The sequence below is a fragment of the Coptis chinensis genome, chromosome 2 (genome assembly GCF_015680905.1).
Source record: "Coptis chinensis isolate HL-2020 chromosome 2, ASM1568090v1, whole genome shotgun sequence".
NCBI lineage: Eukaryota > Viridiplantae > Streptophyta > Magnoliopsida > Ranunculales > Ranunculaceae > Coptis > Coptis chinensis.
In genome coordinates, this window is record NC_141457.1 from 10080038 (window position 1) to 10103845 (window position 23808).

Sequence of the window (23808 nt, forward strand, 5' to 3'; positions counted from 1 at the left end):
CCCAAAATGATAGGAATTTGGTTTCCATTTGTAGGTAAAGTGTCAAGAACTATAAAATCAATGGGGTAATAAAAATCAGAGACCTAGATAATTACATCCTCGATTACCCCTCGTGGAATCTTGACAGATCTATCAGCTAACTGTAGTCTAACATTTGTTGGTTTCAAGTCTTTTAACCCTAGTTGTTTATAAACTGAGTAAGGTAACAAATTCACACTAGCACCTAAATCCAATAATGCTTGATCAATGTAGTCCTCTCCTATTCTACACATAACTGTAGGACTACCGGGGTCCTTATGTTTTACTAAGGCTTGGTTCTGTAGAAAGGATGAACACCCTTGTGCAAGGAAAACTTCTTTTGGGATATTTTTTTTCTTTTTTACTAGGTCTTTTATGAATTTGGCATAGGAAGGCATTTGTTTAATTGCACTTAGAAAAGGAATATTGATATGTAGATTTTTAAAAATATTCATGATCTCATTATATTGTGTTTCCTTTTTGTTATCTTTTAACCTAGAGGGGAATGGTGCGGGTGGAATTTTTCAGTTACCTGCTCTTTGGTTTTCTCAGTTTCAACTGCCTTTTCCTTATCTTTTGTTATAACAACTTCATCAGAATCAAGTATGTCAACTTTGTTATCTACTTTCTTTCCTGACCTAAGGGTAGATATCGAGTTAACTCCCTCTGTGGGTGCGGATGAAGGGTTGGTTTCAACTTGATAAACATTTCTACCTTTTGGGTTTTGTTCAGGTTGGCTTGGTAAGGTTCCTTTGGGTCTCTCGGCTATACTAGCTAGTATCTGATTGAATTGTTGGCTTATTTGTTGAGTCATAACATCAAATTTTTGGTCAATCCTTTTGAATTCATTCTCGGTCTTGGTGGCTAAAGCTTTCATGGTTTCATTTATGGTGTTGGGTTGGGTTTGGTAATTAGCCATAAGATCAATGGTTAATTCTCTGTTCAAGTTTGTTTGTTGTTGTTGTTGTTGTTGTTGTGGATAATACTGTGGAGAAGGTGCTACCGCGCCTCTATTATTCATGTATTGTTGCCTATTGTTCCCTTGATTACCTTGAAAACCATATTGGTTTTGCTGTGGAGACATGTTTTGTCTCCATGAATTGTTTGAGTTATTCCTAAGATCTGGGTTATAGTTGTTGTTGTTGTTAAAATTATTTTGATAACCCTGTCTTTTGAATGTATTAAAAGCACAAACATCATCAGTACCTTGAGCAACAAACACAGAGCAAACTGAGGTGTCATGATCTGTAGTAAGGCAATTTTCACAAAATTGATTGACACTCATTGCTTGTTGAGGTTGATTATTCTTTGGAGGGTTTAAAGTGAATGAATCAAATTTCTTGTTTAAGTTTTCGATTCCTGTGGTTAAACTAGCAATGACACCTTCAAGTTTCTCATTGAGTTCATTTTTAACCTCATACATACCTGGTTTACTAAAACTCATCCCCCCATCTACCCGTGCCATGTCCTCATGGTCACTACTATTGGCCCAATCCTTAGAACTCTCAGAAAAGTTTTGCAAAAAAGTGTAGGCTTCATCAGGAGTAAGACTAGTAAATCTTCATCCATTCATTGATTCAATTAACTAACGGTTCATAGGTGAAAGACCTTTTATAAAGTAATGTACTATATTAAGTATGTCAAAACCATGATGTGGGCAACGGACAAGTAAATCATTAAATCTATCCCATGTTGTATGAAACTCTTCATTAGGTTTTCCTTTGAAGGTTGAAATAGCCAATTGCATGGCCTCAGTTTTACGTAAAGGGTAATATTGTTTCATAAACTTTTGTGATAGTTGCTCCCAAGTAGTTATAGAATTAGAGGGTAGGGATCTATACCAACGTAGTGCGGCATCCTCAAAAGTCAATGGGAACAATCTTAATCTAGTCTCTTCAGGGGAAAGATGAGGTGCTTTAAAAGTACTTAATATGCTCAAGAACTTACTCAGATGATTATATAGTTCTTCATTTGTTTTTCCATAATATCTTGGCAACATCTTAAGAATGGTGGGCTTAATCTCATAGTTATTGTTATTGTCGGGCATCACTATGCAGTTCGGTGGTTGAACTGCGATAGGTTGAAACAAGGTGCTAAGAGTTCTTTGATCAGCCATGGCGTCTAATGGTACTCTCTCTGGTGTATCCTCTAAATCTACTAGTGGTGTGTGTGTTTCAGATTCAGACTCAGATCCTGAGTTCAATGGTGTGGTCTCCTCCAAAACCAGAATTGGAAGATTGTTACAAGAATTAGCTCTTCTAATTAAACGTTTACGAGGTGAATCACGAAACCAAGTTTTCATGCACTAGATAATAAAGCTATGTAAAATAATCTAATATGCACTTAATTAACTAAATTATATTATTAAACTATATGATGCTAACTATTAATGCTAATTATGAAACCGCTAATAGGGGATTCACGGTGGAAGAGAAGCACTTACTGTTACAGCAAGCAAAACAAGTCCAAAAATTTTGAAATGTTTATAGAAGCTACCTGATACGTTCAGAAAGTAGCCTGTAAAATTTCAGAGCATTCGGAGCTTGGTAAGTCCCTCTTTTTTACTGTTCAATCCTGCAGAGTCTAGTGAAGAAGTTTTCTGCACACACTGTAAACAATCAATTAAATAAATACGTAAAAGAGCACTAAAAATCACGAAATTTTTACTGGAATTTCAATTTGCACAGGTGGCAGCTCACCATCTGCTTCATTTTTGTATAGTAGACCACTCTATGCCTACATATGGCTCTTCAATTTCAATTTGCACAGGTGGCAGCTCACCATCTGCTTCATCAATAATTCCATGAGTCAATTCTTCAAACTCCTCATGCTGTGGTTCATAACCTTCGGATCCTTCACTCTTTGATTCATCACTCCGATAGCCTTCTTTAGGTGCAATTTCATCGATGTTGATATTGTTTGGATTCAAAACATCATATTCTTCTTCAATAAGTGCATCTTCATCTTCAACCATAGGTGGAATTGGGTCCAACTCCTCCTATGACAAGTCATTAATATCATACACAAATGTACCTTTCTTTTTTTTCTTATGCTTAACTTCATTAATATGTGGAGTAGGGAATATATGGTCTAGTTCATCTATATCTTCATTAGGGGGTGGAATAAGAACCTCAAAATTAATAAAAACATTTAGGAACTCAGTATCATCAATATCACCTTCTCTCATCATCATCAACCAATCAGAATCATTTTCCACGGGGATCCTTACTCCATTTCTAAGGAAAAGTGGATAAGGAACCAAGTTAATGGTATACCCAAAAGAATTTGGAATGGACTCCAATATTGATAATAACCAACCATCTAAGAAAATGCCCTCCCCGCTAACATCATCAAGCACTATACTTCTACCTCCTGTGTAATCATAAGCTGAAAATTTACCATAAACCTCGGGATTCTCACTCCAACTACCACCATAGTGCACCCTAACGTTCTTAGATGGAAATATACCAACATTGAACTTCAATTTATCATTAGAAAAAAAAGGTAGACTTGTTAATTTCCATCACTAATTAAACCCTTGCCAAAACAAAACAATTTTTTTTTCTAATAGATTACTAACCTTGGTATTTCTTTGCTATTTCCATCCTTAATGTTGATTTCCGGTTTTCTCTTCATATTAGTTGGCAGAGAGAGAAGTGTGTAGTTCTTCCTGCTAAAATATTGGCTAAATAAAAAAAAAAAAAAAAAAAAAAAAAAAAAAAAAAAGAGAGAGAGAGAGAGAAAGGGATAAATACATGGTTTTTCTCTTTCTTTTATTTTCCCATCTATATCGTGTAACTAAAATCGAACGGTCAAATTTAATCAAGGGCATTTTCGTCATGTAGTTTGAAAGAAAGTGGGGTGCATCGCAAAAATATTTTCACCAGAAATCTTGAACACGGTCAACGAAGTCAACTAACTGTTTGACTGACGGGAAGTTAAAATGTGGGGGGTAATCCGACTTAAATTGTTATGTGGGGGGTATCGCAAAACCAATCTTCAAAACTGGGGGCAATCGCTAATTTACCCTAGATAATTAGATACACAGGATAAAAAATAGCTCTTCATGTAATTGATATAAAACCGTTGTGTACACTTTTTACCCTAATCAATGAAATGAAACGTCCATTATCAATGAATTGAAGCCATCACGTAACGCCAATCATGGTAGGCAAATAATGTGACCGGATGTACCCAAGGTTTTTCCCTTCTACCTTCATCCGAAAATTAAAAATAACAAGGAAAACCATCAGGGGTGGCTCTGAAGGTAGCCGAGAGAAGCGGGCAGCTAGGGCCCCAAATTTTTTGATTATAACTAGGGCCCTAAATTTAGTGACGACTATTATTACATGTTTTATGTTTTCTCACTGTTGACTAAGAAAACTACTAGTTTGCTCCCAAGACAGAAAGCGTACTACACAATGACATTTTCTTCTTCTCCAACCTATAAATTCACCTCATTTTAATCAACTCTCTATATAGGTTTTTTGTAGGATCTCAAAGGTAGAGGGGCCTCATATTAAGTGCTTGGCTAGGGCCTTAAGAACTTAGGGCCACCCCTGAAAACCATGGTAAAAGTATTTTACTGATCTTCATCGCAACCAACCCCCTTGCATTAATAAAAAAAAGCTACTAGGTTTGCCATGATATTCTTCACACTACCAAAAAAAGAGGGAACAAAAAAATTGACCTCAATAGGCGACTAGTGCATCCTCAAATCTTCTCAAAACCCCGTAGCGAGTGACGTACCACAAGAAACATTGCACCTTCAAAGTAACCGTGGGTCCTCTTTTGTAGTGGCGGAGCCAGGAATGTAAGTGGGGGTGAGCCACCCATAAACCAAGCATAATAATAAAAAAAAAAAAAAAAAAAAAACACTAATTTTTTTTTAACTAAAAATTCAAACCCGATCACAAAACAAGTATATTTCGAACATAAAAAAATCATATAAAATAATTGCAATAAATGTAATATAAAAAATAAGAAAAGAAAAAATAATTCAATCTAAACAAATACTTATTCATAGTTGTCCTCGGCGCCTTTCTTTTTTGTCATCCTTCTTCATCTTTTGGAAGCGTTGCAAGATCAACTCGGTATCAATGTTATCAAAAACTTCTTTTTCAATGTATGTTATTAAACAATCATTCAACCATTCATCCGCCATCCGATTGCGCACAGACGATTCTTTATGATATTCATAGCAGAAAATGCCCTCTCCACAGTAGCAGTAGCAACAGGTAAAATCAGCGCCAACTTAATCAACAAATACACAAGTAGGTACACAATGTCTTTCTTTGTCTCAACCATTATTTTGGCTAGGCTGCTAATTCCGTTTACTTTACCAAACTTAGTATCGGAACGCACATCAATGATATAATTCTCAAGCTGATCCGCTAATTCCATCTGATCTATCTCTGAAAAATCATCGGGATAAAGTCTAGCAAAATGGATCAACTTTTGCTTATCGAAAGCAGCAAACAACTCACAAGGATCAAGTCATGCCATGCAAAGAAGTAATTCTGTGTTTGCTTCATTAAACCGGTCGTTTAACTCTTGAAGTTGCAAATCAATACAGTGATAGAATAATCCAACACGATAGTAATGTAAATTGGTGCTTCCTTCTGCTCTTCGTCGAGACCTCCCTCGAGCCACATACCTCTCTTCCATATTTGGAACAAACACATCATGTTTGGCACATAGTGAAGAAACTTCAATCAAGAGACTATCCCACCCATCATCTCTCATCGTCTATAAGCGTACCTTTGTTATTTTAACAAGAGCCATGGCATTGATAATGTCTTGGTCTTCCTGCTGCAAAGCTTTTGACAAATCATTGCTATTTCCTAGTATCGCTTTCATCAAATGCAAATTTAAGATAAATTCAAAAGACTGCACTGACCTCAATAATCCGTAAGCCTCACCTCTTTGTTCCGAGCTTGAACCATCTTCCGCTATATTATCAAGCACATCAAGTACTGAACCATAACTGTTTATCATGCCAAGAAGTGTATAATTGTGTGAGCCCCATCGAGTGTCACCAGATCGTTTAAGACTAGTCTCTTGATTCAACTCTTTACCACTTGAAATTTCTCCACTTTGTAAGGCTGCAACAACTCTAGCCTTCATTGCTTCGCGTAACATATCTCGTCGCTTACATGATGCTCCAACAGTATTTACCACATTAGAGAGAACACTAAAAAGGTTAGCAATTGACTCATGGTTCTTTGCAACTGATACAAGGGCTAACTGAAAAAGCACGCAACACGTAATTATTTATATGTCGTTGTTTGTGTTACGTATCTTTTGCAAATCTTACTTAGCCTAATATATATTGATTAGTATAGTGGCTAGCAAGGTATCAATCCTACTCTAAATAACTAAGTGATGATAATAGAGATTCCTAATCTAAATTACTCTAATGGATGCAAGTAAAAGATGTGGCTAAAATGTAATGAGAATATATAGTTGATTTGGTTTGAGATTTAAACTATGCATAAAATAAACTAAATTAAATATATGAATATGAATTAAGAGAAAGAATATCTTGGGAGAGATGAATCCACCAAAATCATATAATTAGTCTAATAAATCTACCTATCATGCTTAATATAAATCACCAATAGAAACTCACCATACCTACAAACCTTATGCTCATAACCATGATGATAATATGTGGCTTTCAACGTGATTTCTATCTTTCCATCAAATACTTCTTCAATCTCCAATGATATCTTCTATCTAACCAAATTGTGCTTTAAGTGGCATTCAATATACAACTCTAGGTGCCATGAAAAATCCACATGTGGCATTAACCATACAACTAATTGAGGTGCCATAAAGAATCCAATCATCACACTAGAACACTAAAAACTAGAAGAAAAGAATCTAGGGTTTGTGGTATTTGGCTCTACACAATCTTGAATTACCCTATGACCTCCTAACCTCCACAGGAGCATTAGATCAATGGATGAATAAGAAGAAACTCAATGAGGGATTTAAACGAAAACATGATAGAAGAATAACTAAACTAAAACATACGAAAAAGGCTTCATCTCCCCTCACAAGAGAAGGGAGATTAGCCCCTCATACTATGCTATGAACACAATATGAAAAGGAATAATCTTTATAGATATTAATGGTGAAAAGGTCTGAACTTTCTTCTCTCTTAATTCTAGATCTAAGATGCAAACACTAAATTTCCTAGATGATGTAAACTGAGGTTTTTGTGCCTTATATATATTGGCTTACATGCCCGTCTGGATAGAGATCCGAATCCTATGTTTATTTGGTGTCAAACTCTCTATAATCTTTCTAGAAGTAATCTTGGAAAAGTTAAATTCGGTTGGACCAAAGTTGGACGTGGTCCACTTTGCCCTTCAGGCTATTTCCCAAGCTGCAGCTTCTGACAGCTTTCAATTTCCTAATTCTTGTGAAACTCTGACTTCTTTTCCATGTTGATCTCATCTTCCTATGAAGTCGAAATTAAGGCTTTGAGATCAAATTGAAGACTCTTCTAACTCAATTATTATCCTCTTTTAGAGTCCCATTAGGCTTGGCACTTATGGAGACAAATATGACATTTTTGCCCTAGGCCTTTAGCTGTAATTCCCAGTGACTCCTTTTTGACTTGTTTGACTTCTTTCCCTCCATATTTCATATTTTGGTTCTTTGACCTACAAAAACTCAAATTGCATCATATTTGAATATTTAAATATAAAATGGAGACTAACATACACATAATTGGGGTTATAAATCATTACTTTTGAGCACTTATCACTAACTGAAGCTGACACTACCAAAAATTTGATTTTCCCCAACAGTAAAGCAAGAGCTTCCTCGATACTCATCAATCGTCGTTACCTAGCAATGGTTTAAGACTGCAAGTACTAGTAAATGACCGTCACAATTTTTTCGAGTTCGTCATATTTTATAATTGCAACTCTTTGACACTCATTTTTTGTTGGGAAATGTGTCACATCATAGATGTCGGTAAGAAAAACCATCGCATTGTTATCCTCGATAGTTTTTTTTAAATTTGCTCGATGTAATTTAACCGTTGGAAGTAGTAATTGTTCCAAATTGTTGCAGAAACTATCACAAAATCTTCTATTATCATTGTTGACTTCTCTTAATTTCTTTTAACTGAAATTAAAACCTTTTACATTAATATTATTATTTTTTATTGTTTTTCGAATAGAAGAAGCATAATTGTAATAATTTTGAATATGGAACGAGGTTTAAGATGACAATTTTTTTTTTTTTTTTTTTTTTTTTTTTTTTTTTTTTTTTTGAGACTACATACATATACAACTTTAGACTATTTTAAATATATTCAGTCAAGTTTTTGTTCAAGTTCCAATAGAACACCAATATTAATTTGTTCCATTCAAGAAACATGCATGATTCACTTATATACTTATCGAATTAAACTTTAAAAATTGGTGATAATCATCTAGCCAATTACGAACTTCGAGATAATTAAAATCAAGAAGCTAGTGATGATATTATTATTATTGTTAATTAATTATATGCAGTTAGGTACAGTTTAAAATTAAGTTTAATATTAGAATCAAATTAATCAATAGGACGAAGCAATATGAAGAGTTCAAACATCAACTATACAAAGTTTAAACTATATATGCAATATATATTAACCTACAAGTTGTTAAAAGGCATGAGCATCACATCCCTCTTTAGTTTTGAAGTGTCAATTTGTAATTAATTAAGGTTGTCGCTCCAAGTGATGTCAAAGTTTAAAATCCTGTTTTTTTAGCGTCTCTCAATCCATTGGCGGGGAACTATATATAGGGTGTAGATAGTTATAATGTATACATTAGTGTGAAATAATTGGAGTATAATTTGAACACCCCCAAACGACACACCCAATTAGCCAGACATGTTTACACCCCCACCCACGGCCCCTACTAGGGCAGGGAACGGGTCGGGTTCGGGTCGGATATGGCTATATCCGAATTTGAACCCGAATCCGAATCAGAATAAAACCAAAATCTTATATCCGAATCTGAACTAAACCCGACCAACCCGATCGGATAACACTAAAAATGCAAAAAAAAGCCCAAAAAATATATCCGAACCCGAATCTAACATACTCGAATCCGAACTCGACCCGAATAAATAAACGGATAAAAAAATTGACCCAAACCCGAACTATTCGGATTCGGGTCAAACCCGACCCGATTCCTACCCTAGCCCCCCCACACACACACACACAGTTTAGCATGGTTTCACCCCATGGAACCGCATACATGCACACATGCACAATTACGTAGACTGTTGACTATAGTAATAAGAATGTAGTAATAAGAAAAGAAAACAAGTGGGCCTCTAAAAATGGGTTAACATGGTTTTTGCCCATGGACTTGGTTAAAATAAGTGACCCGAATCAGACCCCAAAAAACTTGATCAAATGTGACTGACCTAAGTCGTGGATGATAACAAATGAGAATGGGGTTATTTCTCGCTGAATTGCTGCGCATATCGAAGCGCCAAACCATCGAATTTCTTCTAAAACACCCTCGAAATAACTAACTCCCTCTAAAAGATTGCAAAAAACCCACACTCCCATGGTCGTGCAAGTTAGTTTTCCTCCATCTCCACAATCTAGGTGTTTATATATATGTGGCTCAGCCATGTCGTTTTTCACAAATCCAGAGCTTTCTTCCAAAGAGTTTGGTATGGAAACTTTTACTCTGTGAAATAGTTCTTCTGCCTTATTAGAATCTTTACTTGTTACTTCTTTAATTGTTAGTTTAGTTTGGGACTTTGGTGTTTGTCACTCTAACTGGTGTCTTGCATTTTTCATCTGTATAGACTTATGGATCCTTTGGACGAACAAGATGGTAGCAATTCGCAAGGTGCTGGACAAGAAGACGATAGCAACTTGCAAGGTGATGGACATGACCGTAGCAATTTTCAAGGTGCTGATTTGGGTGACAATGAGATAAGTGGTAATATACTGTGTACCCTAAACGTTCTTGTTTTATAACATTTTATTTTATGGTGTTACCATATTTATTATTCTGACACATGTAGGAGGGACACCTGCAGTGACTTCTTCGACCAAGAGAGGACCCTCAAAATCCCCTAAAGCATTACCTGATGGGAAGAAAAGGAAAGTTAGTACTAATGAGCTAGGACAGCCCAATGGGTTAGATCTGGATACCAGGACATTTATTACCGGGTTAGGAGTGAACACTAGGAAATATGTTCCAATAACATACCAGAACTTTCGTGTAGTGCCAATTGACTTTAAAAAAAAAAGTTTTGAGTGTTCTGGAGGTATATTATCTTTTAACTATGTTTATTAAATGTAAGTATGAGTTTATTGCTTTAGGACATACTACAGTGTGTACTAATCAATGTTACTTTTACATGCATATTAGGACAATTTTGATTTTGATGACGTTTCACTAGAGTACCTCAGAGAGAGAATGGATCAAGCTTGGAGAAATCACAGGCATAACTTGCATAAGTGCCATATCAAAGGTAAAAGTTGGGCATCAGTGAGAGCAGCTCCACCCCCTCCTTTTTTTAACAGAGAGCAGTGGTATTGGTTTCTAGAATACACAAAGAGTGAGAAGTTTCAAGTCTCAATTACATAATCCTGTTTTTTTCTTTGACTCCTCTTTGATTAAGTATTTGACGACTTTAATTAGTAATGAGCTAATGAATTTTTTTGTTTGATTAACTTAGGCTGCAAGCAAAAGAAACAAGGCTAACCGTTCGAAACTCAGAGCACCAAATACACTTGGCAGGAGGAGCATGGCTACCACACGGCATGTCATTGTGAGTATGGTTCAATTCTTTTGTGAAGTGTGATAATTAGGCATATTTTATTTTTTTTTAAAGATGCAATAAAGGAATTAGAATAATATTCCTGCTAAAACCGGGGAGATTAGTCCAGGAATATCATTTGCCCTTACATCTGATAAATCTATTCTTGCTAGCCTCCTATACTGGTTTGATTGGGAATTGCCTAGTGGTGTAGAAAAGAAGGATGTGGATATGACTGAATCTTTTGGTCTCACAGTTAACCTTAAACTATTCTATTAATTCCAGTGTCTCCCTTCTCTTAATCCCTGCAAAGGTTCTTGCGTCATTTTCATTAATATGAAGAGAGTGGAATGTCAATATGTCACATACTATGTTCTGTTAATAAGAATAATGTTATCACGCATTTACTGTATATAAGATTTGCATCTTATCCATCCCCTGCTTTTCTTTGCCATCGCACCTCTGGCTGTTAGAACAATGACTAAGCACTTTCGGCTTCATAGTTAGTCACAACCCCAAGTCTTTGTGCAAGAACTCATATGATTACATTTGCACATTTTCTGCACATAATTTATGTGCCGTCATTACCCATTGCCAAGAGAGGAGCCGAGCCGCCTGCGTGTTGATTTTCACAACATCACTAGCGGTGGGTATCCAAGACACTTGCTTGATCTGATCGACCATTTGTATCTGCATTGGAAATTTGTGCAGTAAAGAGAGTTCAATAGGGTCATTCTTCATATAGCCATGTTATGATAGGTTACTTTGGTTGTATTGCAAAGCTAAGACTTCCAATTCTTACAAAATATGCAAGAACATTGAATTTCTTGAATTATTATTTGTTGAAAACATGAATGTTGTGAAACAGATTATAAAGGAAACAAAAATTCAGCAAGCGTCATGCATAATGAAGACCGGCCTGTAGGCTATCTTGAGCATGAAAACTCCACATATGTTGTCCATGTGCAATGTGCACTTATGTTTGGGGACATCTAGATTATGATACGTTTAGAGATGCCATTAGGAAAGCTGACTTGGAAAGTTAATATCATAAATTGCAAAACCGAAATAAAACAACAAGAATATCCATAATTCCGTATCCTTGTTAGAAAGTGGCACATACACGCAAATGTCATCTGCACATTAAATTAACATAGTTGCTTTTTATACTCACATACACCTATATTTTAAGGCTGTGGAAAACAAGTTCAAGTCTGACTTGGAGGTTGGGAGGGCAGAGGTATACATTTGAGCCCATACTAAGAAAGACAAAACCATTCAGTGCCCTGAGATCGCTGTAAGTGCTAAAAAATTGACTACATTTTATTCTTCAGTCACTCATAGTTTTACAAAGTTTATTAGTTTATATATTGCTAACTAGTTAAAAATGTTTTAGGAAAAAATTCAAGGAATTGTGAATTCTGATCCTTCGTCCAACATTTTGAGTGTTGATGATGCACTTGCATAGGCAAGTTATACTTAATGCATTGGTATATATCTTTATATATTTATTCCATCTGTTTTTTATGTGTAAATCGGATTAGTCTACAGACACTTGGAAAAGACAAAAGTGGACGTATGAGAGGTATGGGTGCTGGTGTTAGTAGTACCATGGTGAAAAAACTGCTCTAGTTATGAAGAAAAATGAAGAGTTGAGATGTGAAAACACTACTACAAATTCAAAGTTAGACAGGTTAGAAACAGAGCTTCAAATGGTGAAGGACATGATAGTGGCATCACAGGTACATGTGGTAGGATTATTGAACTTTAGAGCGGTGTTGTTTCTGGTTTTCCTTAGTTGCTAACATGTAGTTTGTCTACATTTAGCCTGCATCCCAAACTCAAAGAAATCCTATTTCAGAAACACCTACTGTAGAAGTTCCATTAAGGCAGCCTAGTCAGGTATATTTTTTTGGGATAGTTTTATATATTGGTGCATTTTTATATGGTGTATTACTTTAAAAAGGTATTTATGTTAGTTCAAAATTAATGCAGATGCATTATTCATTTATGAACAAGATGAGAGATTTGCATTTTGTCGGGGGCTTAAAGGTTGCTAGTGGAGAGATTGTTGTAGTAAACCCACAATCTATTTTCCATGGTAGGCCTATGGGAGAGGGGGTTTTCAAAATTCTCTTAACTAAGGTGGTTGACAGTGAGGCCAGAGTGTTCTTTCCAAATGATTTTGCTAGTACACTTGGAGAAGTGGGTGTGCATGGATATGTCACTTGGCCAATAGCTTTTCTGCAAGTTCCAAAGGACGACGCTTAATGTTTATCTTGTCCGGGCGTGGGTGCCAAGCCTCCAGGCGTAGGATCGGTTACAACATCCAAAAAAAAAAAAAAAAAAAAAAGTTGTTTATTTTACTAGTTTTGTTTGGACGTGGCTGTGTAAATATGTTATTTGACTACATTCGTTTAGACTTCTCCATTTGTACATACGTTATGATGTTGTTTGGCAATGATCCACAAGGTTTGTCTAAGGTTCCCTTGTACATTCATTTCTTTTGCTGCAAGCTTGGTTCTATTCTGCCTCACAAGCTTTCAGTAATGATGTAATTGAGCAGTCCCAAACAAATATATATCTTACATCATATTGCCCTTCTTGTTAACTTTGTGAGGCCCATCTGTGCTAGCTTTTAGATTCATTTTGTCTGCAGCATTTTGTTTTCCTTTGGCAATGAGCACGTATCTGATCTATATCCCAATTGTCTCTTTTCCTTCACTTTTATTAACTGCAGCCATGGGTAAGGAAAAGATTCATATAAGCATTGTTGTTATTGGTCATGTCGACTCTGGGAAGTCCACAACCACTGGGCATCTGATCTACAAGCTCGATGGAATTGACAAGCGTGTCATTGAGCGCTTTGAGAAAGAAGCGGCTAAGATGAACAAAAGGTCTTTCAAGTACGCATGGATTCTTGACAAGCTTAAGGCTGAGCGTGAACGTGGTATCACCATCAACATTTCCTTGTGGAAGTTCGAGACAACCAAGTACTACTGCACTGTCATTAATGCTCCTGGACATCGTGACTTTATCAAGAACATGATCACTAGAACTTCCCAGGCTGATTGTGCAGTCTTGATCATTGACTCAACTACTGGTGGTTTTGAAGCTGGAATCTCCAAGGATGGACAAATTCGTGAGCATGCTTTGCTTACATTGACTCTGGGAGTGAAGCAGATGATATGCTGCTGTAACAAGGTATTATTGGCTTCACCTTTTTTTGTATTTTCTTTTGTTCATATCACTTTTGCTAGTGTGAAGTTTTGTTACTTATCTTGTAAATTTGTGTTTATTCCTTTTGGTTTTGTTTGTAGATGGATGCCACCACACCTAAGTACTCCAAGGCGAGGTATGATGAAATTGTGAAGGAGGTGTCCATAACTTGAGGAGATCAGTCCGGGAAGCTGCTCTCTCAGCTCACTGCAGTCTTGCAACATGGATTCATCAAAAGAAAATCATTCCTATGATGGCTCCGGACATTTCTTTGTACCTTTTGCAGGGACTTGATTATCTGGTGCCAATCCCACCAAGGTGCTTGGAATTAAGAGCAAGCGACTCTTTCAATCTCCTGATGATACCTACTTACTTGAGCGATTAGCCGATGGTCCTCCATGGGGAAACTATGATGAAATAGGGAGTATGTTGACTGACATGGATTGACTCCCCAAGTACACAAGCCCAAATAATGGATTTCGTTCAGTAAGGGGTTCAAAATATAATGCTTCTGATGCCGAGGGATCATTTTATCTGATTTTCATCTCTGCATAGCACTGATATTTGAGATAGCCAATTCATATAACTTTTCGTCACTCTTCAGTGAAATGTCCACCATCTGCGCAGTTCAGATTATAATGGTATACGTTTAGCCCACATAGGCCCCTACCATAAAGACTAGCTTAATGCATTTCTAAGTTCGTGTATACCTGAACTTGTATTACACCATTGCGGTACACATCCAATTGTTGAATTTGTCAGGTAAAGAGATTTTAGCAACATATATACAATTCTTCCCCCCAATCATCACAGAGGTCCTTTGGACCTTCCCTAGCACAACCCTGGGTGAACTCATGCTGCTGAGGAAGAGTGCATCTTGGTTCTCCATGATGCTAGGACTACTCTGTTGGAGCTTGACAACATTGTTCCCTTAGTTATTCGGTATACCACGTCATCCATGTTATGAATACACAACCAGTTCTACACCTCAACCTCCCTGGCACACAGTGTTGCGACTTATCACCATAGTACAAAATATCAGGATATGGGTATTTATCGATACTCAATTTCTGGATATGTATCGTGAATATATCCTTCTCTTTGGGGATATTTGACATTGTTTCACATGCAAATATCGTAGATATATCTAAAATATTGACAAATATCGTGGATATTGTGGATATTTCTTGATATATCATGATACATTATTTATATTTATTTAAATTATAATGGTAAATATTAAATAAAATTGTTATATACACAAAATATCGTTAAATATCTCCAAATATCACAAAATATCTCTAAATATCACAAATATTGCAAATATCATCAAAATATCGCCGATATTTGCAGTCTTATATATCTCTTAACATATCGTGATCTTTATATATCTTTTTCTGAAATCTGGATAGATATCCCCAAATAACGCGATATATCGAGATATTTTGTACTATGCTTGTCACAGCTTCCTGTTGGTCAAGTTAAAGGCGCATTTTGGTCGTTGCACCTTATTAACAGCTTCTTTTTATCTTTGGTAAGCTTTTCATCTTTGGTACGCCATGTGTCACACCCCGAATTTCGATAAATCAGATAATAATAATAATATCCGACTCCTCGATATCCGAGATGTGACAACAACCTCACAACCCAATCTATATCATAACCCTAATGAATAATAATACATGCGGAAAAACTAAACAATAAAATACTCAAAACAATCCACTCATCATTAAGAAAACTTGTGATAAAAAATTAAGTTACAAACTTCTTCACTTAAGAATTCGGAAAAATAAATTAAACATATGTCCCCAACAAATTCCACTACATCTCTGAGGAAAAATGAAATGACATCTTATTAAAAATAAATGCTAACATCAATCACGAGTAGCACGCCACCTTTTCGAACATCAGCTAACCCTGTCCAAGCTGATCGACTATGTTCATATAAGAACACACCCGATTAGCAAACATGCAAATCAGGTCAGCATTATAAATAATGCTGGTATGAGTAGCCTTAGCAAAACCATTTAGACATACATAATATTTCATTCTTTACATGGTAGGTAGTTCCTCCATCGAGGCGCCTCAGCTTAAGGTAGTTAGTTCCTTCATAAAGGCACCTTAACTTCTAACTAAGAGTAAATAACTTAGGTCAGCCTAGTACATACCTTTATGCATGCTCTATCGCAGAATGGGTCCTCTCTGCAAGAATAATTAGTTTAACCCACTCTCCTGCAAGCAATTTGTAATAATCATAGAAAAAATGAAACTTAACTTGAAAGTCTTAAATCAATAACTACAAATGAGGAAAATATCATGGCAGTAACATTTATCAAGTGTCCCTAGTAACCCGTCGTCTCTATGTTTTACCTAGTTTTCCTGGTTACCACAATCGCTACCCAACGCCGAACATGTACATCCACATGCCTCCCCTTACATAATGTACCACTCGTGCGTGTAACTACCTGGCGGGATGCGCGACACCGTAACCCTCACACGAAAAGCCATTATGTAAGTAATGCCACTATTCGGCATAAAAGTAACGCGCGTCTCGTTCTAAAGTTTGGCGAACGAGATAATCAAGCCACTATTCGGCTACGCCAGAAGGGCCATTCAGATTGCACATGCCCACACAGGGCCAATCAAATTGCACACGCCCACACAGGGCAAATCACATGAGTTGTGGTAGCTAGGTTCTAGGATTTTCGTTACGTAATTTATTCAAACGTATATATCTATGCATCTTAAAATTTCTCTATCTTCACGTGTCAAAATTTACACCAGATCGACGTCAAATCTATATTAGATACTGACAAACAAGTTTATACAAGTGTCACCCACATCCTATCATCGGATTGGTCCATAAAATCAATCTATAACATTTTTGGAAAAAGTCAACAGTCAACGGGTCAACAGTCAACCCAACAGTCGACGGTCCTAACCGATGGTCATTCCACCCGGTCCTCACCCAAACCCATATTTAAAAAGAGTTCAAACCCTGGTCCTAATCGACTGGCTAAACTGACCCAGTTTAACCCGGCCCATAAACTAATCTGGCCCAACTGGAAATTTCAAAACTAACTAGATCCCATGCGATCCAATTCAAATTTTAGGACCATCCCACATAAACCTTTTAAACCGGCCCAAACCAGAACTGATAGGGTCCGGCCCAACTAATTAGTCCCAAGTCAAAAAGTATACCGCGACCTGGAGCACTAGATCGCTCTCACGGTCATCCCCTTCGCAGCAACAGCTGCTAGCTTCCAGCCACCCCCAAAAATCCTTCACACACCACCCACCAATAACTCAACGAAAATTGTGTGGGTGAAAAACCCCACAACTTTACTTCACCAATCGACCCCAAATTTTCAGTTTTCGCAATCCCTCTCAAATCACAGATCCGACTGCCATTAATGTTCTTGGAGCTCTTAACCACTCTCAAACTTTCCCCCTACCACCATTCATTCAACCAACAACCCTCAATACAAGAAAAATAGTTCAAACACGGAAAATAAATACAAAAAAACAAATCCCTCAGTATCACAGTAATGGGAGTAATGACGTTCTTTACAGGGGAGGAGGTTTGGGGCTCGCGCCTCCCTTTACCACCACCTAATGGTGTTGACAGTCCTAACAAATCTACCAAGTTTTAAACCTTCACAATAAGAATACTCTTTGAACAGAAAATAGCAAAAAATGAAAGATGAACAGAACATGGTTTTGGACATACAGTTAACTGTGTCTATATACGGGAAAAATACGAAAAATAAACTACTCACTTCCTATGTTATCGGCAACAGAAAATATCGAAGAAAATAATGAGAGAACCAATCCCAGCTAGCTCGCGAAATCCGCGTTCTTCTCCGTTTTTTGCTTGTGTGTGTTGTTTGTGGTTTTCAGGAAAAACTAGTTTCCAAAGTACTAAATATTCTTATATCATACTATGGAAATATTATTTCTATTAAAAGTATATATATATATTCCTTAGGTTAATATCTTGTTTCCTTTTTATTTAAAGCTTTCCAAAAATTAAAGATAATCTACCCACATTCAAAATTCAAATATTATTTTCCTATATTAACATTTTTTTGAAATTACTATTTGGTATTCCACATGCTAGCACGTTGACCAGAAAAATACAGTCAAATACAGAAAATATTAAATATTGTTACGCAGATAATGTAAATATAAAATAGGGGTCTTACACCATGTTTGACTAAACCCAACGAGGCTACGACCTCATTATTGAAATGAAGTTCGTCAACCAGATGAGCAGCAGAAATGAAGACCAAGTTCTGAATTGAAGTCTTTGTATGGCATTGAGATCTGGTAGCATACTATATTAAGCATTAATACCGCAGTTATGGCCACAATATTCCTCAACATATCTACTAGACATCAAATATTTCGCTTAAGAAATCTTCTAACTTGGGCCACTTTTCCTATACAGTGTTAAGAATCCTTGGTTACTTGTCATCGCTGTAAAGGGGTGTTTTGGTTTTCCTTTAGATGCAATGAAGAGAGGAGAAAGGGTTGAGGTTTTATGGAGAGACCGAGTTCGCTGATGAGCGAGCTGCCTACGTATCTTCTCTTGGTTTTTTCAGGGGAGAGAAGAATCAGGTCTCACGTAGTTCAAGTAGGTGGTATTTATAGGCCTAAGGGAGTGTTGATCTCTGAGACACGTGTACCCTCTTGTACATGTGTAGGGTGGAGATTATGAATGTGTGTTGGACTGGTTTTAGTATGAGTCGTGGGCTGATTGGAAGTTGGTGAGGTAGTCCCTATTTCCCGGTGGTGGGAAGTACAAGTAAGATTTTGGTAATTATAACACCTGGTGGTGTTTCTGTCTGAAGCGTTCTGTCTCCAGCCGTTTGTTCGTCTTGAGACATCCTTGAACGAGCTTAAGCGTACCACCTACATGAAGGGAGCTGCTCACAGATCGGTCTTGGGGGTCGATGTCCTGAGTTCGCTTATGCTTCGCGCGTGTACAATATTCCTTAATGAGGATATTGCTCCCCTACAATCGCTAGTTATATGTCTTCTACATTTAGAGAGATGTAATGTGAAGGAGAAAAATGAAACTCCGTGAGAGCATCTGGATGAGCCAGAGACTGAAAGAGGTCAAATACATAAGCGCTGTGAAAGTCCTTTTTGTTTTTTTTTGCTTACTCCTTTAATTGGCTTTACAGTTTTAAACAATGTCTCTCTTTTTTTTTGGTAACTAGTTTTAAACAATGTCATATTGGACAGTTAATTATGTTGGCTAACTCAAGGCCCAAAATATTGTCCATATATCCGATATATCGCCGATATATATCCACCGAATATTGAACCTTTTTTTCCGATATATATATCGGAATTTCCGATATAACGATATATATCAACCGATATATCCGATATAAATTGTTGACTTTGACCGATATTGTTGACTTTAACCGATATATTGACGATATTTCCGATATAATTGATGATATTTCCGATATAATCGACGATATTTCCTATATATCGACATACAAAACAAAATTTTGACTGGTCAACAAAAAAAGAGATATCTCTTATATATCCGATATATATCGATTTTTTGGTACACCGAAATATTTACCGAATTCGATATTTTGGGCCTTGGGCTAACTTGAAATGGATGGGATCAAATGTTATCCAAGTTTACAAGAAAATTGTCTTTTGTGAATGATACATGAGTCCACTTTGTTCTATAAAAATGCTACTTAAACACTGGATCAAAGCTAATTGGGGACACTATATAAAGACTGAATGGAGAAGAAAGAGAGAGTTTTATTCGATCATTCCCACAAACAGTTTTAGAAAACAAGAGAAAGAAATAGAGAAACAAAGCAAATGTAAACCTCCATTATTAATAAATAAAAAGATTTGTTTCACTTCAATTCAACCTCATTCAAACTACATTTCTATCACTCATCTTCAATGACGAACATTAATTCGTGTGATTTGAGATCAATCATCCAAATATTGTTCTTAGACATTACAATAGGTATATAAAAGTATTTTATACAACAACTTTACAAGTGCAACTTTAGCTTACAAGAACCATCATTATACTTACCCACCACAAATCGGACAATCCCTCCTCCCCAATCTATACCCAACTAATTAAGAGTAAGTAGGGGTAGGAAATTGAACCTGACCCGACCCGCACTGAACCCGAATATGTCAGGTTTGGATACATTTCTATAATCGTATTTAAATTTGGGTCGGATACAGATACGGGTAATTCGGGTTCAGGTACATATTTTGGGTAATTTTTCACATTTTTAGTGTTATCCAATCGGGTTTGGGGCATAGATTTAGTAAAGTAAAAAATTTGGATTTGGATATTTGCATATTTGACCCGTTCCCTACCCTAACCAATGCCCCATTAGTTACTCACCAAAGCTTCTCCTACCTACTTAAAGTTTTGATTAGTAGGCGGATTGTTGTTTGTTTATTTTTATTTTTCTTTGTTATTATTTTTTAAATTTATATAAGTTTTTTAAAGTTTTTTCCACATGTACCTTTGTTCAAATAATTTTCGGGGAATTAAAAATCGAAATAAAAACAAAAAATAATAGTGGATGTGTATGAACCCAATGTATTTTTAAAAATTCAACATAAATTGAGAAAGTCCAACCTTATTTACTATACCAAAATACAAAAAAATAAAAATGGGATTCTTTTCTTATATTAATACGAGAATTCTTCTTCAACTAAAACGAAGATTATATCATACTTCTTAATTAAGTCAACTATTAACAACTTCAAATGGATCACTCCCTCTATTGAAATGGGTAACGGGTTTTCAAAGGTATAATTGGTTTTAAAATTAAACCAATTTGTTATGAATTTTTCATTTGTTTTAATCATGATTCTTGAGCAAATTTTCAAAAGAGTTGTTGCGTATGTGGTAAGGGTGCAAGTAGATATCCAAATATTCAAATCCGATTCAAATTCGTATTCGAAAAATCAGATATTATCTGAAAATTTCGGATATTGGATTTGGATTTGGATAATTTTTTATGTCCGAACTAGTTTCGGATTCACCATATCCGCATCATATCCGAAAATATCCGATCCGATTTAAAATTTTAATAATTATTATATATAATTTATTTATTTATTTATTTATTTATTATGGTATAAAATATTATATAAAATCATAAACTAGTAATATAAAACTATAATAACCAAATAATAATAATAAATGACAAATATATATATTTATAATAGTTTTTATAGTGGTAAAATGAATTATTCAAAGAAAATAAAATTTTAATTAATATTAATTTTCTGATTGGATATTATCCGATATCCGATTCGGATATCCGAAATTGGATTCGGATTCGAATATCGGTATAAATTTTCGGATTTGGATACAGACATATCCGAATCCGAACCTATCCGTTTGCACCCCTAGTATGCAGTATGGTAGTATGTAAAAATATAATCTTAATTTGGTATTAAATATGCTAAATATTTAGTTTTTTTTATGGGAATAATTAAAATGAGTTTATGACAATTAATTGAAGTTTATTAAGAATGAAAAATTGTTAAAAACGAAGAGGAACTTGGATTATTAGTTAATGAAATTTTCTTATCAATTTCAGGTTTCACCTCTTGCCATAAGATGTGATTGCACCGTTGAGATACGAAGCAACATACATCTCGATGCGAAACGACTGATGGTTTGTGAAGCCACACATGTGTTTTAGTAAGGGATATCGTTTTGAATCTCATCGTCTAAAGAAAAGCAACTAAAGTGGGAAGTTCCCATAAAACAGTTATGGGAACTTCCAATCTATCTTTTCTCTATCTCCTCCTTCCCCCTCAATACAACCTTTTCTTTTTACTCTCTTTCCCCAAAGTTAGATTGTGTATATCTACCGTCACTACCAATTCAAGGTTTTACGTGACCATCGATTAGTATTAACCAAGGTTTTCTCTTTGATGAAGTAAGCACTTTTCTTCAATATTAAATCTTATTTTCAGTTGTCTAATTGTTTATAATTGCATAGATATATGCCTTTACCTATCTAAATTATGATTGTTTTAAACATGTTGCAGAATGGAAATGGGTGACTCTGCAAAAGACGACAGGTCCTAGATTGAGCTTAGTTTTCCTTATCAACATTTTATTGATGGTGTGTCGAGCTTTGTGAAATTCGTGCAAGTTCGTTTTCCTGATACAGAGATGACACAATGCCCATGTAATATGTGCAAGAATCAACGAATTCCAGTTCCATATGAAGAAGTGAAGATACATTTGTTCAAACATGGTTTCAACCCAGCTTATAAGATTTGGTACTTGCATGGTGAGAGTGAAACATTTGAGCACGCCAATAATGAATCAAGATTCCATGACCACCAAGAAGATGTATACATGGATGACTTTGACGAGCTTCTCATAAACTCAATGGCTCAAGATTCTGGTGGTAATCCAAATGCTTGTGTCCAAGATAAACCAAACACGGGGACTTAAGGTGAGAACAGATTCAGAGAGGTACCACCTACTGAGTTAGGAAATATGCCAGAGTATCTGAACCCCTTGTATAATGGTAGTAAGTACAATGTGCTCAGGTTTACACCGAGTCTGCTAAACCTAAAAGTGGGCCATGGAAGGAGCAATAGAAGTTTTACTGAGCTCCTTCAGCTTCTAAAGGATGAGTTACCTCCAGATAACAACACCCCAAAAAATACTCATTATGCGTCGAAAGTCATTAAAGAAGTGAAACTTGGATATGAGAAGGTTCATGCTTGTCCAAATAATTGTATGTTGTATTGGGGAAAACATAATTCCAAAAAGATTAAGTGTGACACATGTGGTGTGTCTAGGTTCAAGTTTGATGGAAGAACAAAACAGCGAGTCCCTACGAAGATATTGAGATATTTTCCAATAACTCCAAGACTGCAAAGAATGTACAGCGTGCCCTAGGTAGCTAAAGAGATGACTTGGCATTCAACCGGAAGAATGACACCCGGAAAGATGAGGCACCCAGTCGACTCTAACACATGGAAGTCCATGGATAGAAGGTATAAAGATTTTTCATCTGATCCTCGTAATGTTCGCTTGGGATTATCCACAGATGGATTTAATCCTTTTGGCACGTTTAGCACAACACATAGTTGCTGGCCTGTATTGTGTGTACCCTATAACCTTCCACCGGGTTTATGCATGAAGCCACAATTTACAATGCTCACACTACTCATTGAAGGCCCAAGCCAACCAGGGAAGGACATTGATGTGTTTTTGCAACCTTTGGTTCGGGAGTTGAAAGTTCTCAGGGGAGAAAGGGGTCACAACATTGGATGCGTTCACTAATACCGAGTTTAATCTTCGTGCTATGTTGTTGTGGACAATACATGACTTTCCAGCATATGGGGATGTTTCTGGTTGTAGAATGAAAAATTTGGCTGTCCTTGTTGCAGTCCAAAGACAGATTCTATGTGGCTTCGATATGGAATGAAACATACGTTCATGGGTAGCAGGAGGTGGCTGTCAACTTTAGATAGAAGCAGAAAAGACACAAGTGCTAACACTTTTAATAAGAAAAAGGAGTCTCGTGGACAACCAATACGTTTGAGTGGGGAAGTAGTGAAAAAAATGACTGCTGGACTAGATGTGGTGTGGGGGAAAACTAAAAAAAATAAAAAAATAAAGGGGAGAGAAGATGATGAATATGTGGATGGTGATGCATCAGCTTGCTTCTGTAAACAGTCAATTTTCTTTAAGTTTCTCGAGTACTGGGAGCATATCCCTGTGCGCCA

General features: G+C 36.2%; 1 protein-coding gene and 1 pseudogene across 1 annotated transcript; one reads left to right on the forward strand and one right to left on the reverse strand.

The window, feature by feature from the left end:
* Positions 1-5041: 5041 nt before the first annotated feature.
* LOC147514801 (uncharacterized) overlaps positions 5042-23808 on the reverse strand; it is a 28620-nt pseudogene continuing 9853 nt past the window's right edge.
* On the forward strand, positions 13555-22147 carry LOC147514802 (elongation factor 1-alpha-like). Its single transcript, XM_086594998.1, has 4 exons — positions 13555-14016; positions 14133-14189; positions 14318-14349; positions 22108-22147. Exons 1-4 carry the CDS (start codon positions 13555-13557, stop codon positions 22145-22147), a joined length of 591 nt encoding a protein of 196 aa, XP_086451124.1.